At 33.7% G+C, this 26,640-nt stretch overlaps 2 protein-coding genes across 2 annotated transcripts in view; both read right to left on the bottom strand.

Moving 5' to 3' along the window:
• Nucleotides 1-2,014: 2,014 nt before the first annotated feature.
• On the bottom strand, nucleotides 2,015-3,726 carry LOC125060905 (inhibitor of growth protein 5). The gene has a single exon (XM_047666021.1). It carries the CDS (start codon nucleotides 3,484-3,486, stop codon nucleotides 2,662-2,664), a length of 825 nt encoding a protein of 274 aa, XP_047521977.1. The 5' UTR covers nucleotides 3,487-3,726; the 3' UTR covers nucleotides 2,015-2,661.
• A 1,706-nt stretch (nucleotides 3,727-5,432) lies between these two features.
• LOC125060739 (wiskott-Aldrich syndrome protein family member 3) overlaps nucleotides 5,433-26,640 on the bottom strand; it is a 28,421-nt gene continuing 7,213 nt past the window's right edge. Inside the window, exons 2-10 of the mRNA XM_047665771.1 lie at nucleotides 16,887-17,035; nucleotides 14,894-15,045; nucleotides 13,601-13,869; nucleotides 12,767-12,947; nucleotides 12,167-12,298; nucleotides 10,747-10,888; nucleotides 9,887-10,008; nucleotides 9,367-9,576; nucleotides 5,433-9,058 (exon numbers count right to left, since the gene is read on the bottom strand). Coding sequence (XP_047521727.1) covers nucleotides 8,868-9,058; nucleotides 9,367-9,576; nucleotides 9,887-10,008; nucleotides 10,747-10,888; nucleotides 12,167-12,298; nucleotides 12,767-12,947; nucleotides 13,601-13,869; nucleotides 14,894-15,045; nucleotides 16,887-17,008 — 1,521 coding nt within the window. The 5' untranslated portion in view covers nucleotides 17,009-17,035 and the 3' untranslated portion in view covers nucleotides 5,433-8,867. The remainder of the gene's footprint in view (nucleotides 9,059-9,366; nucleotides 9,577-9,886; nucleotides 10,009-10,746; nucleotides 10,889-12,166; nucleotides 12,299-12,766; nucleotides 12,948-13,600; nucleotides 13,870-14,893; nucleotides 15,046-16,886; nucleotides 17,036-26,640) is intronic.

Below are 26,640 nucleotides of genomic sequence, written 5' to 3'. Positions count from 1 at the left end.
TATGATGATGTATGTTTGGAAATAGCAAACTTTGCTTAGCGTTAGGTACTCTGTCAGCCGATCTAAAATTTGGGCGTTTCATTTATTCTTAAGCCAGCCAGCAAAACACTTGGTATTCTGGAAGAAATCCGAGAGTTCTCCACACCGGAACAGCTTCTTAACTTCATCAAGCCCAAGACCATTCGTGAATGTTTCGTTCTGGAGTATGCTCCTTGGAACGGAACAACCTGATTCCGTTATCCCCTTTCAAACTACGCTCGCCTAGTAGCACGGTGAAGTTTCACCCATTCCTTGTTGACATCCTCAAGTGCCGCACTACACGATTTCAATCGTCGTTTCTTGTTAAAACAACGAGGGAGCGGATAACGAACTCCTTGCCCCTTCAATCTTTCATAGAGAGTAAAACATTGGTTAATTTAAGCTGCATTTAAATAGGCATCTACTGGACAGGCCGCGACTCACTTAACATCAAGGATTGTTGCTCATACGTCTGTCCAGTTCTGTATTAAAAAAATATTAAAAACTTATATTAATTTTTCTATGAATTCCTATAGGGTTATAAGGCACACGCACTTTAGATATCTCTGTGCCTTTGTCCGTCTACTAACAATTATTTATGGAGGAGGAATTGAAACAGAAGTCCCGCTACGGCATATATGTTAACTACTAAGGGTGAGATCTATAGTGCGCACTTGGACTTTGCTCAGACTTTACTTACGAAAAACACTAAGGTTAAACTATGATTTAGTATATTTATAGACATTTTAACGGTGAGATTAAGCTAAGCTCAAGCTAAGACAGAAATTGATGTTTCATTTCTTGCAATACCTTCTTTATTATCCTTTAAAAAAGTAAAGAATGGTTATAGTTAAGTCTGAGCAAAGTCTAAGTGCGCACTATAGATCTCACCCTAAGCCACAGAGGTGGTTAATCATTTTGAGTATTGGGTTTGAATCTTGAAAAATCAAATTATAATTACATTGTGTGAGTGACACAACGAAACCAATTTATTTATATTTTCATGCTTAAACTGTTCTAGATACCGCAATAATTGTAAAATTATTAATAGGGATACATAATAAAAATATAATTTAAATTTCATTTATGTAATCATAAAATAATGCAACAAAAACAAAATAAAACAATATTGATGTTAAGGGCAAGTTACAATATACAAAAAAATGGGTCTTATTAAAAAACGGATATGAAGTAAAAATCTAATCATGAGCTGTCAAATCATATTTTAAAATTCATATTGACATAATGACTGACATGACAGGTCATAAACTAGATTTAATAATCACATTTTTAAAACCAGCATTATATAAAAACTACATAATTATAACTAAACTATAGAACATATAGTGGAATAAGATTTGATAATAAATTAAATATATTATTTATTTTTGTACCAAGCTTTGCAACTAGATGTCTTTGACATAATTTGTCTACTAGAAATGTCAAAATATTATTTTTTGCAGTTTATATCTAAATTAATTACAAATAATCCAATTCATACAAAAATTGAAATGATATTACTTTTATAAGAATGTTACAAAGTAAAACTTCGGCAGCTAGGTACACTTAAACTTACAACATTCACAAGTCATTCATGTATACAGTGAAATACATTGAATTAATTGTTTACAAACTAATTATTATACAAACAATACTTATTCAAATATATGCACACTTAAAATTGAATATCAAAAATGTTAATACATATTTGTCCCGAAAATCATCTATTTGTAAACAAGTATTGATGTGTTTCATTTGCATATGTGATAAAATTACTAAATAACTTTGTAAAACCTCAGATACTTTATAATAGGTAATATATTATTACCTATATAAATATATATACCTATATATATATTATATTATTATTATGGTATTATTATTCCACTGATGTGTTATATATGATATAAAAATGTCTTCATTGGAACAATATTTATAATATTAAATAGTCATTGTGATGGTCACATTTCTTAAATAGTTGTCCCAAATGTACTTATTAAATTTATCAAATTAATTAATTTGATTCAAAATCAGATGTGACAATACATTTACAAATTTCATCTCATTATTTACAAAACTTATTTATCCGGCATAATCATTTTTACACGCTGTTAGAATCTCGTGCACCCTACACATTACAAAATTATTGTCAAAAGAAAACCAACTATAGTAAAGGTGCCAGAGATTGTAACTGTAGTTTTACTTAATAAGTATTTACTATACTCAATAAACATTTGATGATGTTGATATACAAGACTTTATTTTAAAAGTAAATTGATTTCATTAGCACTTTTAAATAGTAAATTTTAATAATATAATTCAAATCAAGACAAGTTTAAATAAATTATTTTTAAATTACTAAAAAACAACATACTGTTAAGGTAAGTCAAATCTGAAATGCAAAAGAGCATTATGTAATTTGCTTTCACATACATAATAATTTCTTAGAATATGTTTTGTCTATCATTGCATTATTACACTTCATGATCACATAAGTAACTTAAATTTAATATCTTACTAAATAATTAATATTAATATATTAAAGTAAAGTAATTAAATTTCATTTTATACACTAACAGTCTTTTCAGCAGCTTCTTCCTCTAAGATATTAGCTTCTGTCTTTAGTGACGGTTTTATTATAGATCATTTCTTTTTTCTATCCTGGGTACATTTAGGACAATACCATTTACCTTTAGGTTTAATTTTAAGGTCAACACATGCAAAATGGAACCATTCAATAGGGCAATCTGGGTTATCACAACCAATCATTTCACCATAGGACACTTGATGACACAAACAATATGTGGGTTCATTTGGATCAACAGGCATGTCTAATACATCACTAGGATGGGTCATGCCAGCCACAGAATCCAAGTCACCACTTTCTTCTTGTTCTTTAGTTGGGTTAGCTGAACCTCCTGAACCTTTCTTTGATGCCTTCTTCTTAGCTGCCGACCTACCACTCGCGACGGCGTCGTCTTCACTCGACGCACCTTGTCGTTTTTTCTTTCCCGTCGATGAAACAGTCTTGTCACTACTTTTATTCTTCTTTCTGCCCTTCTTAACAGTTGTTGGAGTAACTTCCTGTTCACTAGCAGCTTGTTGAGCTGCCCGAGAACTCATGACTTTCTCTTGAATTTCGGACTCGAAACGTGCGAGGTCAGAGTCAAGGCGCCGTATGTGTTTGTCCACTAACTCGTATGTTTGAATTGCGAGCTGAACCTTATCGTCACCGTATTCCTTAGCTTTATTAAATAGCCCTTGTATTGTATTTTCCTTTTCTTTTTGCGTTTCTTCGTCCATTTTAGGAATATTCGGCAGTAATTCATCAGCCATAAGATCAATTGTCCTCATTAAACCATGAGCTCTATCGTCTAAATCCCGCATCAACTTGAAATTTCTTTGTAATTCTATGGGCAAGTGCTGGAGACTATCAAGATAATGCTCCAAATAAAGTGCTGAAGTCATTATTAAAATAACGAAGTATTTTCCCTCTTAATAAAATTATAAATGGTAATAACAATGTTAAGATTGAGATTTTATAGGAGGATTTGAAGCGAAACCTTGGTCAAAATAATTTATCACTATGCACTCTCACTGATTTTAATTTAATAATTTTTGAAAAGTTGCAATTAAAATTAAAACCATTATTAAATTTCATGTCGCCTCAGTTTGGAAATTAGGAATAGACTACAGAACAAAAACATAGAAAAATACCATAATCACAGTGACATCATTTCCTAAAAATGTCTATGGTTTTTATGATGTTTATTTTATTCTGTTCATTATTATTGTTTGTTGGTTTTGCCTGAAAACGCTTACAATATTTATTGTCTAAACTCTAAACTATAATTTATTAAGACTTAGACAATTATTAACATAGAGTATTCTTAGTCATAAATGTGAAATGTAAAATAAATGTGAAATCGAATCTACGTAAAATACTACTGGTATATTTTAGAGTCGAGACCTTGCGTTATGCATGACAAAAACGTATTAGATTTAACATCGAATCTCTGACTCTAAGGACACCATCGAAGAGTCAAGACAATGCTTAAAGTATATAAAAAGGTGTTGGATTTTGACACACCTCTTAAATTTATAAGTTATATATTTTATTGAAATTTCTTTGTTTTTTAAATCGCACGACTTTATGATGGTATAGTTTTTACCAGAGTGCTTTAAAAACCTAATTTTTATCAAGTTTTGTTTCTTTGATAATAATTCAGACTGATACTTATCCATAGCTTTCAAAGCGTAATTGTATAGTGATGAATTTAGTTCTTATAAGCCCTGTGAAAAAATAACTAAGTAACTTCTACTCCTTGGCGAAACGGCGTCATAGGAAGGGGGGGTCAAATAACAAGCGAATATAGAAATTAGAAAACGACTGCTAACAGCAATTATTATGTTGGTTAAAACACTCAACAATTAACGAATCTCGATATTGGTGTCGAATGTCTATGGAACTAGTCACGTGACAAAGCGTTAGCTTATTATTTGTATACAACACCCTATACTTAATGTACTCTATGTTATATAAATTTCGTTAGGAGTTAGTGGGTCATGCCTGTTGCAAAGTGCCTTTGTCTCAAGAATTAGAATCTTCCAGATATTTCACATTGCTTATTTAGCTCTCTCCAGCGTCTTATTCTATCTCATCAAAACTAACCCTGAATTCTAATAGTAAGATTCAGAAACAAGTTATAGTGCCGAGTCCCGTATGTCAAAAACGTATTGAATTTTGTCATAACGATACACGATGGCAATGCCGTCGTACTAAAAATGTAATTGGCAATTGCTATCGGGGTGAAAGTAAACTGACAACGACAATTAATATAGCCGTACTGTCAAAATTGGCTCCGCTGCAGTGATGCCAACTTGGGGGTTTTCTCCTTAAATTTACGGGTAATCAAAATGACCAGGTGGTTTTTTACTTTACAATTTGTATTAAGCCTTTCCAACCAACCAACGAAAACCAAATATTAATTCCAAACATGGCTATAACTGAAATATAATAAAGCTCTAACATTCCAAGATCGAAATAACAGCTATTTTATACTACTTGAATGTATTTTTAATTCATAATTATTGAAATTACCTCTCAAACCGAGTGTACAACGAAAACTTAAGGGGAATTTGAAGTCGGCCGTATACTTTTGCAGTTAGTCAAAAACTAAATAAAAATTTAAGTCCTGTCGTATTTTTTAATAATTTTAAAATCAAAGATTATACTATCATTAGATAAGCACGTTTACAACACTAATGACTAAACTAAATTTAGTCCAATTTGTGTACATTAGTATAATTTTTTCTATAAAAATAAAATATTCTGTAACGATTAATATACTGCAATCACTATGGTAACAAGATTGGTTGGCTAGATAGTTAAGTGATATGATTAAAACAATGTGTATTTTTAATGATTTTATTATATTATTAGCAAATAAACAAGATATAAAATATTCTCTTAATAGAAATGACGCTAATCCGGAATACAAAGCACTTTAGGTTTTACAGATTGTTTTGTACATTTTAAAAATACGAATGCTCACACAAAGTACCACATACAATTTGTATTCAAATATTTAAAATTAGTTAATTTCAAAAGCTTGGTTAAATTACATAGCATTATTTTTAAAACGACAAAACAATGGCGCAAATAACGAAACGTATAATTTCAGTGTTTACAACGACATTGCCATTGAATTAATATAAACATTAAAAATTAAAAACATTAAGATAAAAATTGCAAATAAATAATTAGCGTACGCCAACACATGGCAATTAGATGCGTTTACATAATCTACATGATATAAAACATGCTTTAACTTATCTATACTTTACATTTCTTAACTATTCGTGATCATACAGTGTATACTACAAAACGTTATACAATGGTGTATTGCTTAACGCAGTATCAGATAGCGTTACCTAACGATTATACAATTATTTGGGAATATTTGGACAGCTATATAACATACGGATATAAAAAATTTCGAGAGGTTATATTCTAAATAGATTACAAAATGCCACAACTCTGCCAGGGCGCCTTAAAATTTGATGATCTTCACTTATTATAAATGCTATAGGTAGAATTTGTTGCATATACATAAAAGGTACTTAGATGAACTTAAGGCTAACTACATACAAGTCTACACATAAATTTGGTACACATTCGTTGCTCCTGTTACCGTTTATAACAAACCAAGAGTGGTTGCAAGAACAAACCAAAATATGGAATGCATAAATAATTAAATATAGTCTTTAATAATCCTTCTAAATGGACCGATTTCTATTTGATAATGGAAGTATTGGATACTTTGTGATAATTGGCACTAAACATGCAGTTACTTAGATTATTGTGATTTAAAACTAAAATGTTGTCATAATGAAATTGGCTGAATTCTGAAATAACGTTGTCGTCTGCCCTCAACCCGACCTGATGTTTCAGTTTTCAGTCTACTAATGTCAATTATATAGTCAAATTAAAAGACTAGCAATGCCTCAAATATATCATCCCAACAATTCACGCCATAAATTAATATAAAAATCTGAAACATATTTTCACAACCGCTAATAAAATAATTTTTAAAAATATTTTAACAAGCGAAGCACCATTCATACTGATTGTGCTTAGGTGGGAGGATATTGAACAATGGCTAAACAATGGAAGTTCATAGATTGTCTATGATATAGAATATGTGTTATCAGTCACCAATACAACATGTATCGGAAGCATGTTCTATAGTTCAAATTGTTTAAAAAATTAGGAATTATTTATAGAATGATTGTAGTTAATTATTAGCACTTTTTACTTTTTTTAAAAAGCCCAAACCTATACAAGGCTATCCAATTATAATTTACAATCTTAATAACCGTTTATTTGATCGTGATGTAAACAAGAAATTTAGGTATTTTTTACTAGTAAACATTTGTATTTTTTTTTTGTTGAATTATGATGTAAAACATAAAATTCCAAATATATTATTAACTGCTACTAAATTCTGGTTGGCAAGGCATATGCACAATATGCACATGTTACAAAATACGATGACCTAAGAATTACAATGATCTACTCTACATGCCTGAGGCGATGACATAATTGGCCGACATAATACTTTACTTAATTCACCATTCACTCTGATCTACTTCAAACTCTGCCGAATCTCGACTATCACAAATTACACCAGTGTCTCATACTTGTCCAAGACTTGGCTTTGATCATCTCCATGACTTTTGGACCGTTGCCGACTCGCATCGGAACCCGCGCTTTTTGACCTTGCTTTCTTATCATGGCCACAAGTGCACGCCACAGAGGTCTGCCGTTTTAACGTCTGCGACCTATTCCCAGCCCATTGTGGGTCCAAAGACTCGCTTCTTCCGTACGTCTGACGTTTGTTCCGTCCCATTGTTGCGTGCGGGAACGACTGGCCGCCATCGGAGGAGGGACGCACAGACTCACTTCGGTTGCAGAAGTTACCGCCTGCCCGACGGAAAGAGTCCAACACCCGCTCCTCAATTTCCTCTATATCTTTCTTCTTCACGAGCCAAATCTCTTCCGAGCCCCTCGTGAAGTAGCTGGATCCCTTGCTCACGGAGTACTTTTCTTTATTTTTTACTTTGCACGTCTTGAATTGGTCTTCTGTGGGTTTGTTTCGGGAAGTGTCAGGCGAGGCGACGTTTCGGAATGCTGTGCCATGCGAGGGAAACTGTTCTGGAATCTTACCAACAATACTTGGAGAACGGATTGTTAAATCTATCGGGGATGGCATAGGTTTAAACTCCGGTTTGATGATTTTCGGTTCCGGTTTTTGAATTTTCTCTTCAAGGGAGTTGCTGCCGCGTTGCCATTTATTACTCATTGTTGAACATTTGACGCTCAGCTGTCTTTCGAGTTTTGCAGGCGGGGGTTCGTTTGCTGGAGGGTTTTTTTCTGTATTCCCGATTTCAAAGAAGATATTGTCTTTGAATGGAGTGGCCGGTGGGGGTAGATCTTCTTTACTGTCCGATCCTATTCTATCAACTCTTGCTCGACGCATGGAGCCCGGTCGAGATAATTTTCCAGCTTCTTCTGCAGCCTTTTCAAAAATTTTAATCTTATCACCCACGCCATTCGTGTCCTCGTTTTTCGCCTTTTCAATATCTATATTACTTAAATCATTTTCGTTAGTATCATTTGTATTTGGCAGTGACAATTTATCTGTTTTGGGAATATCCTTGGCAGTAACAGAGTCTCTTTTCACTTTAGGAGGCATGATACATTCTTCCTTAGGCGTGTCTTTGATAGGCTTTAGAATAGTGCTTGGAGGTGAACTGGAGCTACTAACGGGTGAAGGGGAGTGTATTTCCTTTCTAAAAGGAGAGACTTTGCTCCATGGGGGCGAAGCGACAGTATTTTTAAAAGGAGGGGACAGTACATCCTTATTAATAGGAGAATTGGTGGGAGGTGAATAATTTTTGGCAATTTCTTTCACAGTTGGGGAACTTTCTCTGGCTTTTACGGGGGGTGAAGGTAGCGGTTCCTGAGGAGGAGAGACATCGTTGATTTTCTTGAGGCTGCTCTTCCTTACAGGGACGGCGACTTCATTTCTGGGGGAGTCTTTGACTTTGTCGATCTTGAAAGAGTTTCGGCTGTCGGACTTCATTTCAATTTTCTGTGTTTCATAGACGATTGCATCATCAGGTTTCACTTGAATCTTTTGTGTTTCGTAGACTTTATCGTCTGGTTTGGCTTGTATTTTCTGTGTTTCATATACTTTGTCATCGGGCTTTGTTATTTTCTGTGTTTCGTAGATTTTCTCTTGGTCCGGCTTGTAATTCGCGTCATTCCGCGGGGTGGCGCAACGTCACGCGCGACAGTCGGCCCACTCGTCGTCGTCTAGGTCGGAATCGTCTTCTTCATCGGAATCGCTCTGTTCCACGGCGACTCGACGAGCCAGAATAGACGCCACGTCGTGTAAAGCGGGTGCGCCCCGAAGTGTATCGTATTTGCCCACATTCTCCTCGCAACGCTTGTCAACCTTGCGGAGTTTTATACCTGCGAATTGTCAAGATTTTTAATATATTTAATAATACAAAATTAAATTTAGTAATAAAAATTAAATTTAATAATAAAAAATTAAATTTAATAATAAAAAATTAAATTTAATAATAAAAAATTAAATTTAATAATAAAAATTTATATTTAATAATAAAATAATGGGAAGTTTGCAGTCATGAATTTTATTTTATAGTTAAATATTTTAGTTTACTCATTAAACTTTGATTGATATACAGTTAGTTTATTTGCTGGTATGTCTGTCACTTACATACGCATTAAGAAAATAATTTGAAATAAAATCTCACCTTCCCGTATCGCTTTGAGGAGATCGGAGCGTGGATCGGGCGCAGGATGGTTGTCCAGCGTGGGAGGCTTCAGGGCGGAGGCTCCTCGCAGCAGAGTGGCTGGTGACGGAGGGCGTGGCCGGTCTTCAGGCGGCGGCGGGGCGGGTGGAGCCAGTGGAGCTGGAGGAGGGGTAGGCGCTGCTATCGGACTCTCTTCGGATGACATCATGCCTGAATAGGATTATTTTATTAAAAATATTTCGTCAAAAGATTCTTTAATACTTTATTCACAGAATATCGAAACTAAAATAGGTTTATGTAAAGGACAAGTGTGAAGAATAAAACGAGTGTCTAAGCCTTTTTTATACTTTCACACTTCGGAAACTTCTTGGTGATAAATGTGACCTGCATGGTACTGAACATTATAATATTTACATTTGACAATTATAATGATGTTTCACATAAAGTCGATTCCATACTATTTCTCCTATTTTTCACCAAATTAGTATTTCTTTAAGTTTTAAATAGGAATTTTTCTCACCAATGACCGCGTGCATATGGTCCAGATGCGCGTCGAGGGCCGTGCGATGAGGTGGTGAGGCGCCGTTGACCGGCGGAGGAGAAACGCTCTCAGGTGGTGGTGGGGGCGGCGGCAGACTCGATCTGAAAAATGATCAACGGATAAATACACATAGCCCGATTTACATACGACTATATATAGACAATTATATACTTAAAATTCGTACATCTATTTCATTCTTATATAAAAACGCGAATAAAGAATATTAATGTATATAAAGAAGTTTTCTGATAATGGTATAAAAAAGATTATATGTTTGTAAAAATATGAAACTATGTTGTAAATAAAAAAATCTTTATATCTAGTCTGGTCTCGTCGATTTTTAAGTCGAAGCCAGTTTCTTCGATATATTTATCGAAGGAAAGTAGCATATAGTAAGAACTTTAAAGACTGGAAAGAACCAAGAGAGAACAAGAAGAAGTGAAGATATAGAAGCGTAGGAAGCAATAGATAGAAAGTTCTGGAAAAGTTGGAGAAGGGCTTTATACACATGAAGGGGTTTCGATTAATGGTACTGATTGAAGTTACGTAAGATGAAGAAAATATAAATATAAACTGTAAAAAAATTGGAAATAAACGGCGCATATATTTTTTATTATTATGCGAGAGATTAATAACATAAAAATATATTCATTTGTACAATCGGTTAATAATCGCAGCATATAAATATTTATTTTAACATAAAACTATTTCCTTTACGTTTCTTATCTATTTACACTTAATTTATTCACAGGTGTTTTAAAAATTTAATTCATTTGAAAATGGCTTGCTAATAAAGGGAAAAAAGTAAAAATAGGCGACAGCTGTCAATTGAGGCATACCTAGTGGGTGTATTAACTTCGTTATGGGTAGGCGCAGGTGGTGCCGGTGGTGGGATGGAAGGCCGCGCTCGTCGTGGCGTACCAGCAATACTCCCTCCGTAGATTGACTCCACTGGACCATATGGACTCTCATCGTTCACCACTGTAAAAAAACATATGCAACTGAATGAAACTAGAATAAAAGCAATATTTTAAAGAGAACCAATTTGTTTTTATGAATAAATTAAAAAACTATTGGACCAATTCCTAAAATTAGAATCTAGTAGAGTAAGGGAGCGTTCAAGTATTACGTCACGCAATTTTTTAGAGATTATTGACCCCTCCCCCCGTGTAACGCGCCGTAACGTTTTTCTGTACCCAATAGTTAAACGTTTCGTGACCACCCAGTGACTCTTTATAGCTAAAAGTTACCAATATGTGCTGTAAAGTACTGGAAAATCGAAAATAATATTAACAAACGCGTAATTCAATCCCCGCCCCGCATCGTAACGTTTTACAAAAGGACCCCCTCCCTCCCAAAATTCGTTACGTAATACTTGATATATTATGTATTTCCAAAATATACAAAAAATATGTCCAGTTAAGACAGGCTAGGTGAGAGATAGCTATAGAACTTCTAGCTACAGACCAGTATAGTCCACATAGTAAACAAGATGGCTGTTTTTGGCAAGGATCTTACACTCAGTAAAATGTTGTATTTTGTTGGTAATGCTTATTACATACATAATCATAATATACAATATATAATTTCGTATATTTTGCCATTTTTAAGATTGTCATTTTTTATTTATTGTGTTTTTAATTTTCAACAATCCAAAGTTTATAAATTTTGTTTCGTAATTTCTACTGAAATATTATTGATATGTATTTCAGTTTATATGTCATATTTTCCTAGTATTTTTAAGCATGCATGTTGTTTTAGGACTTTTCACAAGCCCTAAATATTAACTTACCCTTTACACAGCCCTATTGATTTTACAAACTTGTTTAAATCCGATATTCCGTAGACTTTATCTTGTAAGATTACATTTAATTCTTGTCAAGGGAAAATATATCAGCATCCACCTCCACTCGTCTATATATTGTTTAATTCATATGTTTTATTTTATTAATTTTAAGTAAGGGAGCGATCAAGTATTACGTAACGAATTTGGGGGGGGGGTCCTTTTGTAAAACGTTACGTTACATAATGGTAACTTTTAGGTATAAAGAGTCACTAGGTGGTCACAAAACGTTTTACTATTGGGTACAGAAAATCGTTACGGCGCGTTACATGGGGGGGGGGGGGAAATATAATCTCCAAGAACTGCCTGACTTAATACTTGAACGCTCCCTAAAATCGCTACCTCGAGAAGTATCTGCTACCTCTAGCGGCTACCAAGATACTAAACTTATAAAAGAGTGTGAATACATTTCATACCATGTCCATTTCCAGTAAGACGCGGAGGCCTATTCTGCTGGTTCTCTATTTCAATGGAATTAGGCCGAGCTGGTTGTACGCTTGGAGCACGAGTCTGCGGCGTGCGATAACCACCGTCCGTCACTGTTGTAGCTGAAATATATATACCGTTAAACACAACAGAACCTTACTAGATTGAGATTTGTCAATAATATCAATAACTCCCAATAATACTTAATAATTGGCAAATTTACCAATTCAATAATGGTCTAAGATCCCGATATACAACGACCTCCACCGAAATGCTTATTTAATGAAACGTATTTTATATTTAATTTAATATGTCAATAAATATGATCCATATGGGTTGCCTAGCAAATTTCAGTCCAGAGTATTTTAATTAATATTTCTTATATTATCTTATTAGCTATCTTATACTATAAAAGATTAATTTAATCCAGCTTATCAGCTATTGTTATGATTTTGATTTTCAACAATATTCTTGTACTCATTATGATTTCTTAAAATCTTCACATTTCCTATGCATAAATTTGAAACCAGTTTTGCTGTATCAAAAACTACTCTACTTCACCCTCTCTGATCATCAGATCTCCATCTCACCTTGGTATAAAGCTTCGGGCCGATACTGCGGTTCAATATTGTACCGTCGCAGTTGCGTAGGGGCCATTATGTGTTCACCGCGATTCACGACTTCCGCCTTTTGCCTGTCGCGAGTCGAATGCGGGACTCTCACCCGCCGAGTGCCACGCCCTTCTGTGTTGTTGGCACGGGGCTGACGCACCTGGAAAAATATTAATTCTATGACAAAAAGTACACAATACTAATTTTAAAGTATAAATTAAATTTAAAACATTCCTAAGCCTTGTGTACATTATTGTTTCACTTGAAATCTCTAATAAAATCTAGATTTATGTAAAACCTATATTATAGTAAAAGTGAAAGATTTCAATACTTGCTTAGATACATAATGTATAAAAATAATTGGCTGCAATGCATGTATGTGTTCTTATAAGTAAAAACCCAGTAAATTTTTAAAAACCTAGATGCATACATATTTGTCATCATATAATCTTTTGTTTAATTTATTTTATTATTATTGATTACTTAAGATGTCATGTGGAACATGGTGTAATGGTTTACAAAACAAAAAACTTGGCGATTAAAAAGAATGGCGGAGAGTTTATTTCCAGTTCTTCTCTTCCGTTCTACGCCCTTGATTTGAGAACTGGCAGTAAATGTAAAATTAGAAGCATTTAATGTATATTTCTTTTTTCTTTGTGGTTCATAAGTGTACATTACCTACATGAATACATTGCGCTCAATATGTATTTTTTTAGCAATTTCTAAATAAACTGTTTTAAAAAAATATGTAGCAATAGTTTTATTTGTGCCTTGTACCAACACCAACATGAATCCACTGAATGAGTTACATACCTTCTTCCCCCTATCATGCTGAATTCTTTCCGTATCCTGCAGCATCTCCCGTCTCCATAGCTCAAAGAAGTAATCCGGATCAGTGTAGAACTTCCTCGCATCCCTTCCATCATCGCGAAACTCGTTGAGCCGTTCCAGGGGCGGAGGGCGATCACAACGCGCGTACGTCGCCAACATGGCGGACGGCATTGAGGTACGCGCAAACAATTGCTGTTGGAACGTACGCGTCGAGCGGAAGGCTTTTCGCATTTGTATATCTTGGAGAGAAACTGAAAATTAAAATAAATTAAATATTAATAGCCAGTTTACAGGAGAATGTAGTGTGGCTTCAATAAATGGACGGTTGAAAAAAAAAATTAGCTTCGAGTAGTTCTTGAGCTTATCGCAGTAAATCAAAATTATCATATAAATAGTATGCTGAAGAAAAATACCTTCAAGTCTTTTCGGAATTTCATTTCGGAAATATGGAATTTTGTGTGTAAATGTGGAAACGAGGAATTTTACACGAATAATTTTAAAAAATCAATGGCGTTACAACCTTTTAGGTCAGGGCCTCAGATTTCTGTATATGTTTCATGAACATTTGTTTATCTAATAGGCCAGTTGGTGATCAGCCTTCTGTGCCTGACGCACGCCCTCGATTTTTTTTGAGTCTAAAGCAAGCCATGCGCACATAGACATAAAAGTCCATTGGTGCACAGCCGGGGATCGAACCTACGACCTCAGGGATAACGCCTGAAGCCACCTAGCCAAAACTGCTACACGAATAAATACTATTGTATTTATATTTCATAAGTAGTAAAGGTATTGTTTACGAAGTCTCTTTAACACAGGAAAATCTAAGATTGGATCTTTCCATCGTTATTCATTTGTCTGAATTTTTGAAGTGAAACTTCTTTATCGGGGTTGGAAAAAAATGTAGTGTACACATTTTTCCGTTACGCGCCATGTTGCTTTTTGAAGTCAAACTTCTTTATCGGCGTTAAAATATGACATATAGTATGTTTTTGACTTTGAAGTTTGACAACGGATTACATTTTCGACTTGAAATTTGCTAATCGCAATTTGTAGCAATTAATTTGTAAATTGTATGCTAGGCAGTGTATCAAAATTTACTGTGTTTAAAGAAATAGTTTCGGACCTCTAAACTTAAAACAAACCAATTATGGCTCTGCGTACAACAAAGGTTTAATATAAGTTTCACTTCTTACGTGTGTACACCTAGTACACGCACACATTTTTTTTTCTATATATTATTATTATTGCCATAGTTAAAAACGCAAGAACGCTCACCTTCCTCCACCCCAGAGTCCAATTGGGTAACCTTAACAGCAAGCCTGTCTATCCTCGCCTGCAAAATGTTTGTTCGTTCAGCGAGGCCGGTCGCTTCTCGCGTCAGCTCACCAAACATATCCTCCGCATGTTTCGACAATGAGGATAACTGCCTGAAATTTGATAAGAGTTGTTTAACTTATTAGTTAGGACTTGTCGAAAAATATAGACGTATTATCTGAATTTATAAATTACTAGCTGGCCTGGCGAACATCGTACCGCCTAACAGTCGATTTTTTTTTTAATACTTATTCTGCTATTCGGGACACCGGTCTAGCTTGTAAGATAAAAAAAATAAAGTTGATAAGACAACAAATACATTATGTCAAAAAATAAAAATGTACCTTCCCGGAACCCCTCCACTAACATTTGAACTTTATGATATGGTATTAAAGTTCAAATTGACTTTTAAGTATTATTACGAATATTTTGTATGGGAATATAGAAGTGTTGTTTTAAGACTTTTTCTCTCAATTTTTTTTATTTTTCTCTCCGTAAGAACCATCCTCGTACTTCAAGGAATATTATATAAAAAAAATCAGACAAATCGGTCAAGCCGTTTTCATGTTATGTCGTGACAACGGAAAACGGGTTTCATTTTTATATAAAAGATTAATTTTTTGTATATATTTTTCTTCTGTGACTAATTATTCATAGACTTCTCACAACTTCTTGTAAAAATAATAAATTTATACATTTACTATATCATTGTATATTTTACATACATATACGTATGTTTATGGCCAATAATTTAATAGTCAAATACCAATCGTAAATACTATACATTTTATTCCTTCCATATAGGAATGTTTAATAGACATATATAATACAATGGTCCTAGTGATTCCGGCGCATATTTGTGATATTAAACATTCCATGATTCCAGATTCATCTATATGCAACATAGTATCGACTTCTGGTAATCGGCATTGTTATTGTGTTCTTGGTAAGTGTGTGTGTTGGATCACTCATAGGTCAGAATCAATAAATAATCTTAACAATTATTATTTTTTATTTACTTTTACACAAGACTTCTTTACTTACACCGCTAATTTTACTATTATTATTTTTTTTAAGTATTATTATTGTTACAGTTTTTTTCTTTTTTTTTGCGACTGAGGCGCAAACTAGCTGTTGTGGTCTCTGGCAGAATGACCAGCGCTGTGAAACAGTCTGCTTTTCAGCATAATGCTGAGTCACGGCCAGTTACAACAACACACACGCATTACACACTTAGAACGTACCTTGTTCTTTAAAGAAAAAAAAATTGTTAACAAATGGATAAATAAATATTTTTGAGCGGATTAAAAACTAGATTTCGTACATGAATGAGTTATTAGTACATTCTAATTTTAGTTAATACTGTATAGAAAGTATATTGGTATTTTATAGAAATATACAAAAAATACTGCATCCATTATACCCTAATCAGGAATTCATAACATACACAGCAAAAAAGTCTTTCGATTCCCGGCAATTATTTCTTGGATATGAAGTTATTGGTGTTGACTTTCAAGCAAAAAATATCCATCGAGATCTTCCCCATGCTTCAATGCTAAATCGTATACGACTTGTAACTGTCACCGTAAAATTGTAAACACCGTTAGATTGTAATCTATCTCGCGAGATTATAAACTGTCGAAAGATTGTGAACCTAAACGAACTGCTTACAATTTAACGTATTATTATTCGGTAGTTATATGAAATTGTTGGAAAGTAAAATTAATCCGTAATTGACCAAAGAAGTTTGAATGATAACTAAGTTAGAGTAGTACAATCTACCAAATAATAATATGTTAAATTGTAAGCAGTAAGCTGAGGTTCACAATCTTTCGACAGTTGATAATCTCGCGAGATAGATTACAATCTAACGGTGTTTACAATTTTACGTTAACATAACCATCAAACAGTGGGCTATTTTCCATCAGCTATAAATCATAGTGAAAGGTCTCACCTGACAGTATTTGCAAGGGTGCCATTAGTGACGGCTTCGAGCTCCGACGGCACGGCCAGTCGCTCCGGCACAGTGCCACGTGACACGTGTACCGGCTCCACGCACCGCTTCGGCAGCGGCATGGCGATGTGGCTACCTTCTGGACATCACTGGAATTTTAAATTTAGAATTAGACATTGAAAAAAAAAGAACTACACAAGAAAGAACTGGAATTTTAAATTTAGAATTAGACATTGAAAAAAAAGAACTACACAAGAAAGAACTGGAATTTTAAATTTAGAATTAGACATTGACAAAAAAAGAACTACACAAGAAAGAACTGGAATTTTAAATTTAGAATTAGACATTGAAAAAAAAAGAACTACACAAGAAAGAACTTTTGGCTTCCGACACATGTAATTGTACGAATTCCTTTGCCGTACAAAAGTGTTAATTGCGCGTACATAAAGATCAATAGTTCATCGCTCGGAGTTCAAATGCACGACCTCAGGGTTAACACGCTGCCCTAGCTTAAGTCGTTGGATTAGCAACTAAGCTATCAGTGCTCTATAGAACTTATACAATAAATATATCTAATATATAAAATTCTCGTGTCACAATGTTCGTTTCCATACTCCTCCGAAGCGGCTCGAACGATTCTTATGAAATTCATGCATTTTCAATAAGTCTGAGAATCTGCTACTATCTATCCTTCAAACCCCGAAGTGATAAGGGGTGTCCAGCCCAATTTTTTGTTTTTATTTTTTTATATAATATAAACAAAAATACATACAATTTTTACCCCTTTAGGATCAACTCCTATTGTTTATTTGTTAATTAAAATCTTATGACTTGAACTCTTAGGTTTATATAGAGAAACATTCACAGAAAAACCTAAAAAGTTTTCATTCCAGAAAAACGAACAGTCTCTGGGGTAGAATAGCAAAATGATGGAGCATTTTACTATGCTATGTACTAAAAAGGTAGGCAAAGTAAAATCACATTAAGGAGAAACAAAGTTCGCGGGGGCAGCTAGTAATATATAAATTTCAACGCCTTATTTGTTATCTGTGGTGAAAATAGGTTTGATCCGGATGTGGTATCTACGGCTCATTTTACTTCAGTCTCAATTAGAGAGTAGTCGTGCAAGCACGGGTGCTTTCATCAAGACCACATAATCGCTAAATTTTTACCTTTTTTTACGGAAGGTTTTATAATGTTGGATTTAGAATCTACAGAGGCCTTATGGTCCAAGATCCCAGGGCCGCCAGACGTCACGTATTTTCTGACGGATGAAATGTGGACGATTGGGTAGTGTTAGTATGTACTATGATCGTATGCCTACCTGCTAGCTTGGTCAAACGGCCAATTTCCAGGTATCAGGTAATCAAGGTACACAAAAACATTACTTACTTCACGTAAATTCTCATGGCTGATTTTTATATATGTTTTCGAGTGTATAGTTAAAAATAAATTGTCAATACTCCCAGACACTTTCCGTCGGCCATATTGCTTGACAGACGCTTTAAGGGTCTCAAAATAATTAGTCAACTTCACGTAAATTCTGACGCCCCATTTTTATATATGTTCATCCCACAACTATATTAAAAGCTTTGACAAGAAGACAGACCGATCCAAGGGGCCAATCATCCCCTAAACTAAATTTTAATATCTCTATGAGTGGGAGCGCGAGAGCATTATCTACGCGCATGAGACTGAGTGAGACCGACTGCGCTGTTAAAGCCATGAAAATTACTTGAAAAATTATTATTATTCAAAAAGGGCAAGCAAAAGCCGTTTAATATTTTGAAGAAAAATGAAGAGTACCAACAAGCATTTCACCGTTTTGGTACGTTGGATTTTGTTGGTGATGTAGATGAAGAAGAACGTGTATTCAACATAATACAAAAATTTATCTGTGATGTTTACAACGTTCCTGGAATAATTGATGTAGATGCTGTCAGACTACAGTTGTTTATCATTTACATACATGGTATCTGATATAAATGAAGAATTCAATCGAAAGAATTTAAGAAACTTCGATGCCAGTAACTTACCAAATTGTAAAAGTGAGCTTTGGCAACAGTTTCGACGGGCTAGCTTTGGAACAATGCAAGTATGAAGTCACCGTGACCACGCACGCTGTAAAGCACGCGAAACGTCGGATAAATTTAAAATTATGTCAAATAGTTGTAAATTTATAATAATAATACATAACTTTAATCCGGTAAAAAGCGTTTTTCTTTAAGTATGAAGATGATAAATATTTTCAACCCCGAAAACAATGGCTGGACACTACAAGATGGTAAATATGATTTTCATTGGTTCGATGGAGATCAATTACCGGGTTTTGTCAGTGAGTCGCTGGAAGAACAATCAGGTTTTTTCGTTTCTCATATTATTTGTATCTTTTTAGTTTTTTCAGACCTTCATTGTTTAACTTGTTTTTTACAGAGGAAGAGAATAAGGATAATGCTGATGATGACGATCACGATTTAGATATTCAATTTCAAGATAGATATTTGATGATGATGATAATGAAGATTAAAAGCCACTGTTAAGAAATATTGAAGAATGAATATTTTTCCACTTTGTTTCCAAATTTCCAATAAATAATTAATTAAAAAAATTGGTGCTATTTAAATATAAGTGGTATTTTTAAAAAATATTTTTTAGTTCTAATTAATAAATTGAAAAAAAAAATGTCGGCTAACTTTAGTATTATTTATTATGTGTCAATTTTTTTCTTATTTTTGTTGCTATAATTTACTTGTCAACAAAAGTTCTAAAAATTATAAAATATCTGTTCAAGTAATTTTCATGGCTTTAACAGCGCAGTCGGTCTCACTCAGTCTCATGCGCGTAGATAATGCTCTCCCACTCATAGAGATATTAAAATTTAGTTTAGGGGATGATTGGCCCCTTGGATCGGTCTGTCTTCTTGTCAAAGCTTTTAAAATAGTTGTCGGATGAACATATAGAAAAATGGAGCGTCAGAATTTACGTGAAGTTGACTAATTATTTTGAGACCCTTTAAGCGTCTGTTAAGCAATATGGCCGACGGAAAGTGTCTGGGAGTATTGACAATTTATTTTTAACTATACACTCGAAAACATGTATAAAAATCAGCCATGAGAATTTACGTGAAGTAAGTAATGTTTTTGTGTACCTTGATTACCTGATACCTGGAAATTGGCCGTTTGACCAAGCTAGCAGGTAGGCATACGATCATAGTACATACTAACACTACCCAATCGTCCACATTTCATCCGTCAGAAAATACGTGACGTCTGGCGGCCCTGGGATCTTGCTCTATTACTACGTATCATGGCATGACTACACTGCACGATCATAACTCTCAGCTACACTCTCAAATACACGCGCATACGCACCCATTCACTCACTCACACATTCACTCATACTTAATGTCTTATAAGACATAGTTGTAACACTAAAATTACTTTAAAAAAAAACTGTTTTAAACATATACCACAGAATAATTGTTTTTTAGTTACCTAGCGATATATGAATTTTGTCAGAAATAAAGATTTTTTGATTTATTATTTCATGTTTTTTAAGGGCACAATCGTTGTTCCAGCTTTGTGTAGTATTTTGTTCACTTATTAAAATCGCCACATATAAACAAACGTAGGACGAGTAGAAATGTACATGCATGCTAGGCCTAGATGCACTGTATAAATAAGAGCACGGCCTATATAATTTCATTCACACTCTTATATAATTAGCTATGTTATAAAAACCCCTTGAACTCATTACGCAGTATGTTTTGAGCAAAGCTGTATTCTTCAAGAAAATCATACTAAAGCGAGGTCACAACCTCATTTAACCACATCCTCTAGTTAGTTTTATTGCGTTCCCCGACGAACGAAACGGGCAGGGATACAAATTATAATAAAAAGGAAATCGTATTATGACATTACCTGTATTTTAATGTCACTATGCTAAAACTATATAAAAATGAGTGGACGCTTAGCGCTGTTTTTGTGTTGTGTGATATATAAAATCAGATACACCACATAATGGTAACGTATAAAGAGTCACTAGGTGGTCATGAAACGTTTTACTATACTTGGGTACAGTACTGTATATTGGGTACCGAAAAACGTTACGGCGCGTTACATGGGGGGGGGGGTCCAAAAATTGCGTGACGTAATACTTGAACGCTCCATAAGTCTACTATAATTCCAAGAGAATTACTCCCGTATGTCAATACGGGCGTCCCTATGGTAACATATAGTCTTGGGACTGAAAATAAGACTTGGCTTAAAGGTCTCGTTACCAGGCCATAAAATAAAAAAAAAGCATATAGTCTCGGCTTAAGCAATGTTAACTCAGTCGTACTTTGTACCTAACTTATACTTTAAGATTGTTAACGTTTAGGTACCCATACATATTTTTATGCCTTTTAATATTTAGCAGTTATTTTTATTATTAAATATATTACTATTGTAATAAATGTCCACGCTTCGGTGGTCACAATAGTAACCTATTTATTTTAATTTCTGTTGTATGTTATATAAATAAAAATATATAAAAAATAGCAATCTGTTTCCTTGAAATAAAAATGCAGTCATTTTTAATAGCATCGTAATAAATGTATATGTATAATAAAAGAAGAGGCTAAATAAAAGAAGTGCGTTGTGACGCCAAGAATAAGTTTTTTAAAAGTATAAAGTATTTTTGATATATGTAATTAATTTACAATTTGTCTTGGATAAAAAAATCTCAATTTCCATAACAAGGATTTGTTAAGTTTAAGTTAACATTATTTAAATTACGGTAAATAATACACAGTAAATACATTATATACAATGTCTTTTTGAGTTCCTCACATTCCTACTAATGTTTTGCGTTATAGCGGTACAAGCAATAATGTTCATGTCGTGCAAATTACTTTATCATTCTAATATTTATTGCGGTTTACCGAGAAATTTTAATTAAACGTGTTTTCGTCACCATTACTAACGACGTAGTTGAATTAACTTTTTAATTATCTGCCCATAATGATCTAAGTGAAAAAGTTGACTCGCGCTGCTTTCTAGTTTCGATTAAACGACAATTTTTTCTGATTTAAGAAAACGGTTTACTAAACGGTAAAAATATTACTAATATATAAAAACAGAGCGAAAACAAAACATATCTAAATGTTTTATATGTTTCTAGATGAACGATTTAATTGTTCGTCGGTCTGTTCAAGAAATAAATAATCGACTGTTTTCAGTTTGATTTAGGAAATTTTACATTAAAAACGAAAAAAGAAACCTTTTCCATTGTCAAGTGACTACATAAAAACTCTTATAAATAATACGTTTATTGTTGTTAGAACACAAACCCGTCTTTCGTACTTATAATATCGTATGAAAATGAAAATTCAGATTATTGGTACCGAAATTTAAAAGCATTTTTATCGTATCATAAAAAGTACGTAGCACCGAAGTATCAATAAATAACATTTATTTCCCACGACTCTATATATTGATATAGCTGAGGGTAAATTTCAAAATGTTTATTTACAATATTATAAGGTAACCTGAATAATATTATAAACCATCCTATGTGTATCAAATAAATATAGACTAAATTTTTGCAAAATAATACTTCGCTTAAAACAGAAATTAAAATATGAATTTTATGTTAATATAATTTACCATTCTGCGTTTTCTAGATTAAAAAAAAACATAATTCTAGATAAACATATTATTTAATTATCGAACTTGTATTACAGTACCACTAGCATATTAACTAAAATAAAAAATAAACTATGTTTAAAATAGTAAATACGTGGCAACCTAAATATTTAAGTCAGAAGAGGGATTGAAATCACCACATATTATTAACTAATTCACAGATTACATCCTTTTATTTTACTTCCGGACGCATTGACGCGCTGGCGACAAACAAAATACATCGAACGGTTGATAAATCATTTTAGAGGGGCCTCATAGCCTAGCGGTCTTATTAAGTGGCAGCTAGGTGAGGGGTACCGGGTTCGATTCCCGGTTCGAGGGCAAGTTTTAATTTAATTTAAATTTGTTCTCGGCCTTTGGGAGGGTTGTGCGGTACCGGGCGAGTGCCTAAACCGTACATGGAGGACATGGTCGAATTTCTAAGGCAAAAAGCACGATTTATAAAAATCTTATACTTGACGCTGGCTATGCACAAACCGTGCCAGAGCCATAAAAAAAAACAACAAATCATTTTAGATCTAGCGCTGTGGAGGAAGGAATTCAAATAGAATACATAATTAGTTCACTTTCGTACAGGAACCGTCGCGGTAATTACACGGTGTACACGATCAGGTAATTGCTACCGTAAAATAAATTCTGTGTACACGGAACGATTAATTCGATAGTATCAAACTTAAAGAAAAAAACTTTTTACCGGATTAAAGTTATGTATTATTATAAATTTACAATTATTTAACATAATTTTAAATTTATCCGACGTTTTGCGTGCTTTACAGCGTGCGTGGTCACCGTGACCGTGACGTAAATGTGTAAAGGTTATGTTAATCAAAGACAATAGTATCAAAATTCTTATTAAGTTAAAGCAATAACGCTTGGTAATAAAGGAAGATGACAATTATCTTGAATAGGATTATACAAAATGTCACGCAGACGGCGTCTAACCTTACAAATTCTGTTACGGTCTGCTCTTTTCCAGTGGTGGACAGCAGTTAATTAATTATAGACGAAAGCTATCATGTTTAGTCACATGTATCTGCAGTGACGCGAGAGTAATAAGGACAAAAACAATGGTTAATTAAGGCAAACAGTAGTTTAGTGGTTAGTGGTTAATTCTCGTGACATTTAGCTTCCAGTTGAATTCCCGACGCAATAAATTAACTCGTAAATCCACTGACAAAATTACTGTGAAAATATATGTCTAGGAATATTTTTTCACACATTTAAAATCATAAATATGTTTGTGTGCGTGTAAACTTATGTTTATTAATTTTCAACTAGATACAAATATATCATACCACAGAAAGAAACATCAGTTTTACAACCCCACTTAGGAAAAAGGACAAGTGAAGAACAATAGCTTCCTGACCCAATTACGATGGAAAAACGGGTAGAATATTGTATGGAATTAATATTACCGTGAAAGGTCGATGACCGCGCTATTTTATCGCAATTTTTTACGATTGCGATAAAGAGATATTTACATTCAAAGACGACAAACAAAACCTAGAACCAGACTAAAATTAGTTCAATTGACTATACAAAAGTTTATTTATATTTAACAGAAATAATACTAATTTTGACACTGTGTATACTGTTCACTATGAAGAAAATGGAAATATGCAAGGAAAATTAGTAGCCTTCTATGCATGATTTTTGATTCGAAACGAATCCCGAATAACAGGCAGGCTTGTTTGACAAAATAGGTTATTGTAGTACAACATCTTTATTGACTTTGAATTCAAAAGCTATTGATAGTTTTGCCCTTATCACTCTTGTGTCATTGCAAATAAATACAAAACGATTTAAGGTTTATAAATAAAGGTCAGATTTAGAGTCGACACTTAACTATGTCATCCTTATGTCAAATCCAAAAGCTTTTGTCGTTCTGAAGTCAAACTTAAGTCCCGTTTCAGAATCATACGTATTCGATTTGATATAAATATTTTGTATCTAACTCGTAACTAACGTTTCACGTTCGTAAATCGTGAAACGTTCACTAATTTAACCGTTAACTTTAAATCAACAACTCTGAGTACGGCCGTTAGTGACCAATATCCCTAAATACAAAACCGGTAATAGATTAAACCGAAAGCGTTAGTGACGCAATGCAGCAAATTATGCAACGTGGGAGACATTATGGTGTCCGCGAAAGTATTAATTGAGAGCATAGATCAGTAGAAGCTACTACTATGTAACTTCTGTTTCTGTGATAATTTTTACTTTATAGGCAGTGTGGACATGGCAGAGTGGCTTTAGCGCTGACAGAAATGGCGAGATTTGTATTATGTATTAAGGGCACACAAGAATGAACAATGTTTCATAGCTAGAATAATATATTTTTTCGGTTTCCTTATACGGGCAAGTTTTTATTGTGCAAGGCAAAACTGTAAAATTTCAGAATTGAGAATTCCATGCACAAGATTAATGCTAATCGACTCTAAAAGTAATTTATCATAATTAAATTAGAGCAAGAATTAAGTCCGTTATGTAAAAAATGTAATCAAAATTACGCTTTCCTGTCCGTACAATTTGCGTGGTTTACACAAAACAGTCACAGTTTTACTCGTCAAATTATATGAATACCGCTTTAATCTGTTAAATGTATATTGATATGATTCGTAAATAGAAAATATTACCTGTTACTGTAATATAATATAACTAGCTTCCCCGTTCCCGCTCCGTTTCTCCTTAATGCCTAGCATATCATTTTAGTACATACCAACATGGAACATTTTGCTATGCTACCCCAGAGACTGTTCGGTTTTCCGGAATGAAAACTTTTTAGGTTTTCTGTGATTTTTCTCTATATAAACCTCAGAGTTCAAGTTATAAGTTCTTAACTAACTGTTTGAGGGTAGATGAATATTAAGGATTGTATGTATTTTTGTTTGCTGTATCATAAAAAAATTAAAGCAAAAAATGTTGTCTAAAAAATAAAGGTTTTGGGGTGGACACCCCTTGTCACTAAGTGGTTTGAAAGATAGATAGTAGCCGATACTCAGACTTACTGAATATGCATAAAAAAATTAATAAGAATCGGTCTAGCCGTTTCGGGGGTGTATGGGAACGAACATTCGACACGAGAATTTTATATATAATACTTTAAGGTAAGGACTGAAACATTGTTACCATGGTTACCAATACTTGAAAAATAATCATAGCAACAAGCACGACACTTTTTAGACCACGTTTCAAAACACGATATAACTATTGCATATTTGTTTATATTAACGTAGGCTTGCCATCAAACTATTTCACACATTTCCTCATCACACAAAATTCTATTAAAATCTATATGATAATTTATGTATGAATTAACATATGTAAGGTGTCAAACAATCTTACTCAAAATTTAAACTTATTTATTACAAACTAGTAGACTCGGCCAAGCGTTGCTGTGGCTAAGATTTTTGTTATATTACATAGTAGTAAACTATTCAAGAAAAACGGCAGGAGATCACCAATCCACCATGCTTTTTTGGCCATTAAATTGTAGCTTATAAGAACTTATAGAAACGTTGGTAATTATTTTGATAAGGATCAATACCTAGGTACGAATAAAGAGCCTTTTCTAGCGGTGGTATTTTAATAAAATTAATAAAAGGACGCTTATTGTGACGTAACTATAAAGATAGAGACATGCTGTCGCGACATTTTTTATAGATAGTGATGTGTCTTGAAAAATTGTAATACATCATTTTGTTCTATCATTAATAGTTTTCGCAGAGCACACGATTGAAGGAAGTTTTTTGTTTATTTTTTTACACCTTGGGTTAGATTATTCAAGTTTTAGTAAGCATCCCTATTTTTTTTGAAAATGAAACATAGCCTATGTCACTCGGGAATAGTGTAGCTTGCCAACGGTGAAATAATTTTTGAAATCGGTCCAGTAGTTTCGGATCCTAATCATTTCAAACAAACAAAATATCAAACCTGTCCTCTTTATAATATTAGTATAGACAAGTTATTATCTGTTCCACAATAGAATTAGCCGCTGATCTCCCAGCATCAATATTTGATGCACTGTTGGCTTTATAACAATGTTAATAGTTAGGTAATCCAACGTC

This window comes from Pieris napi, chromosome 22, assembly GCF_905475465.1.
Source record: "Pieris napi chromosome 22, ilPieNapi1.2, whole genome shotgun sequence".
Classification (NCBI taxonomy): domain Eukaryota; kingdom Metazoa; phylum Arthropoda; class Insecta; order Lepidoptera; family Pieridae; genus Pieris; species Pieris napi.
The sequence above is the reverse complement of the archived record's forward strand: the minus strand, read 5'-3'. Positions and strand labels throughout refer to the sequence as shown.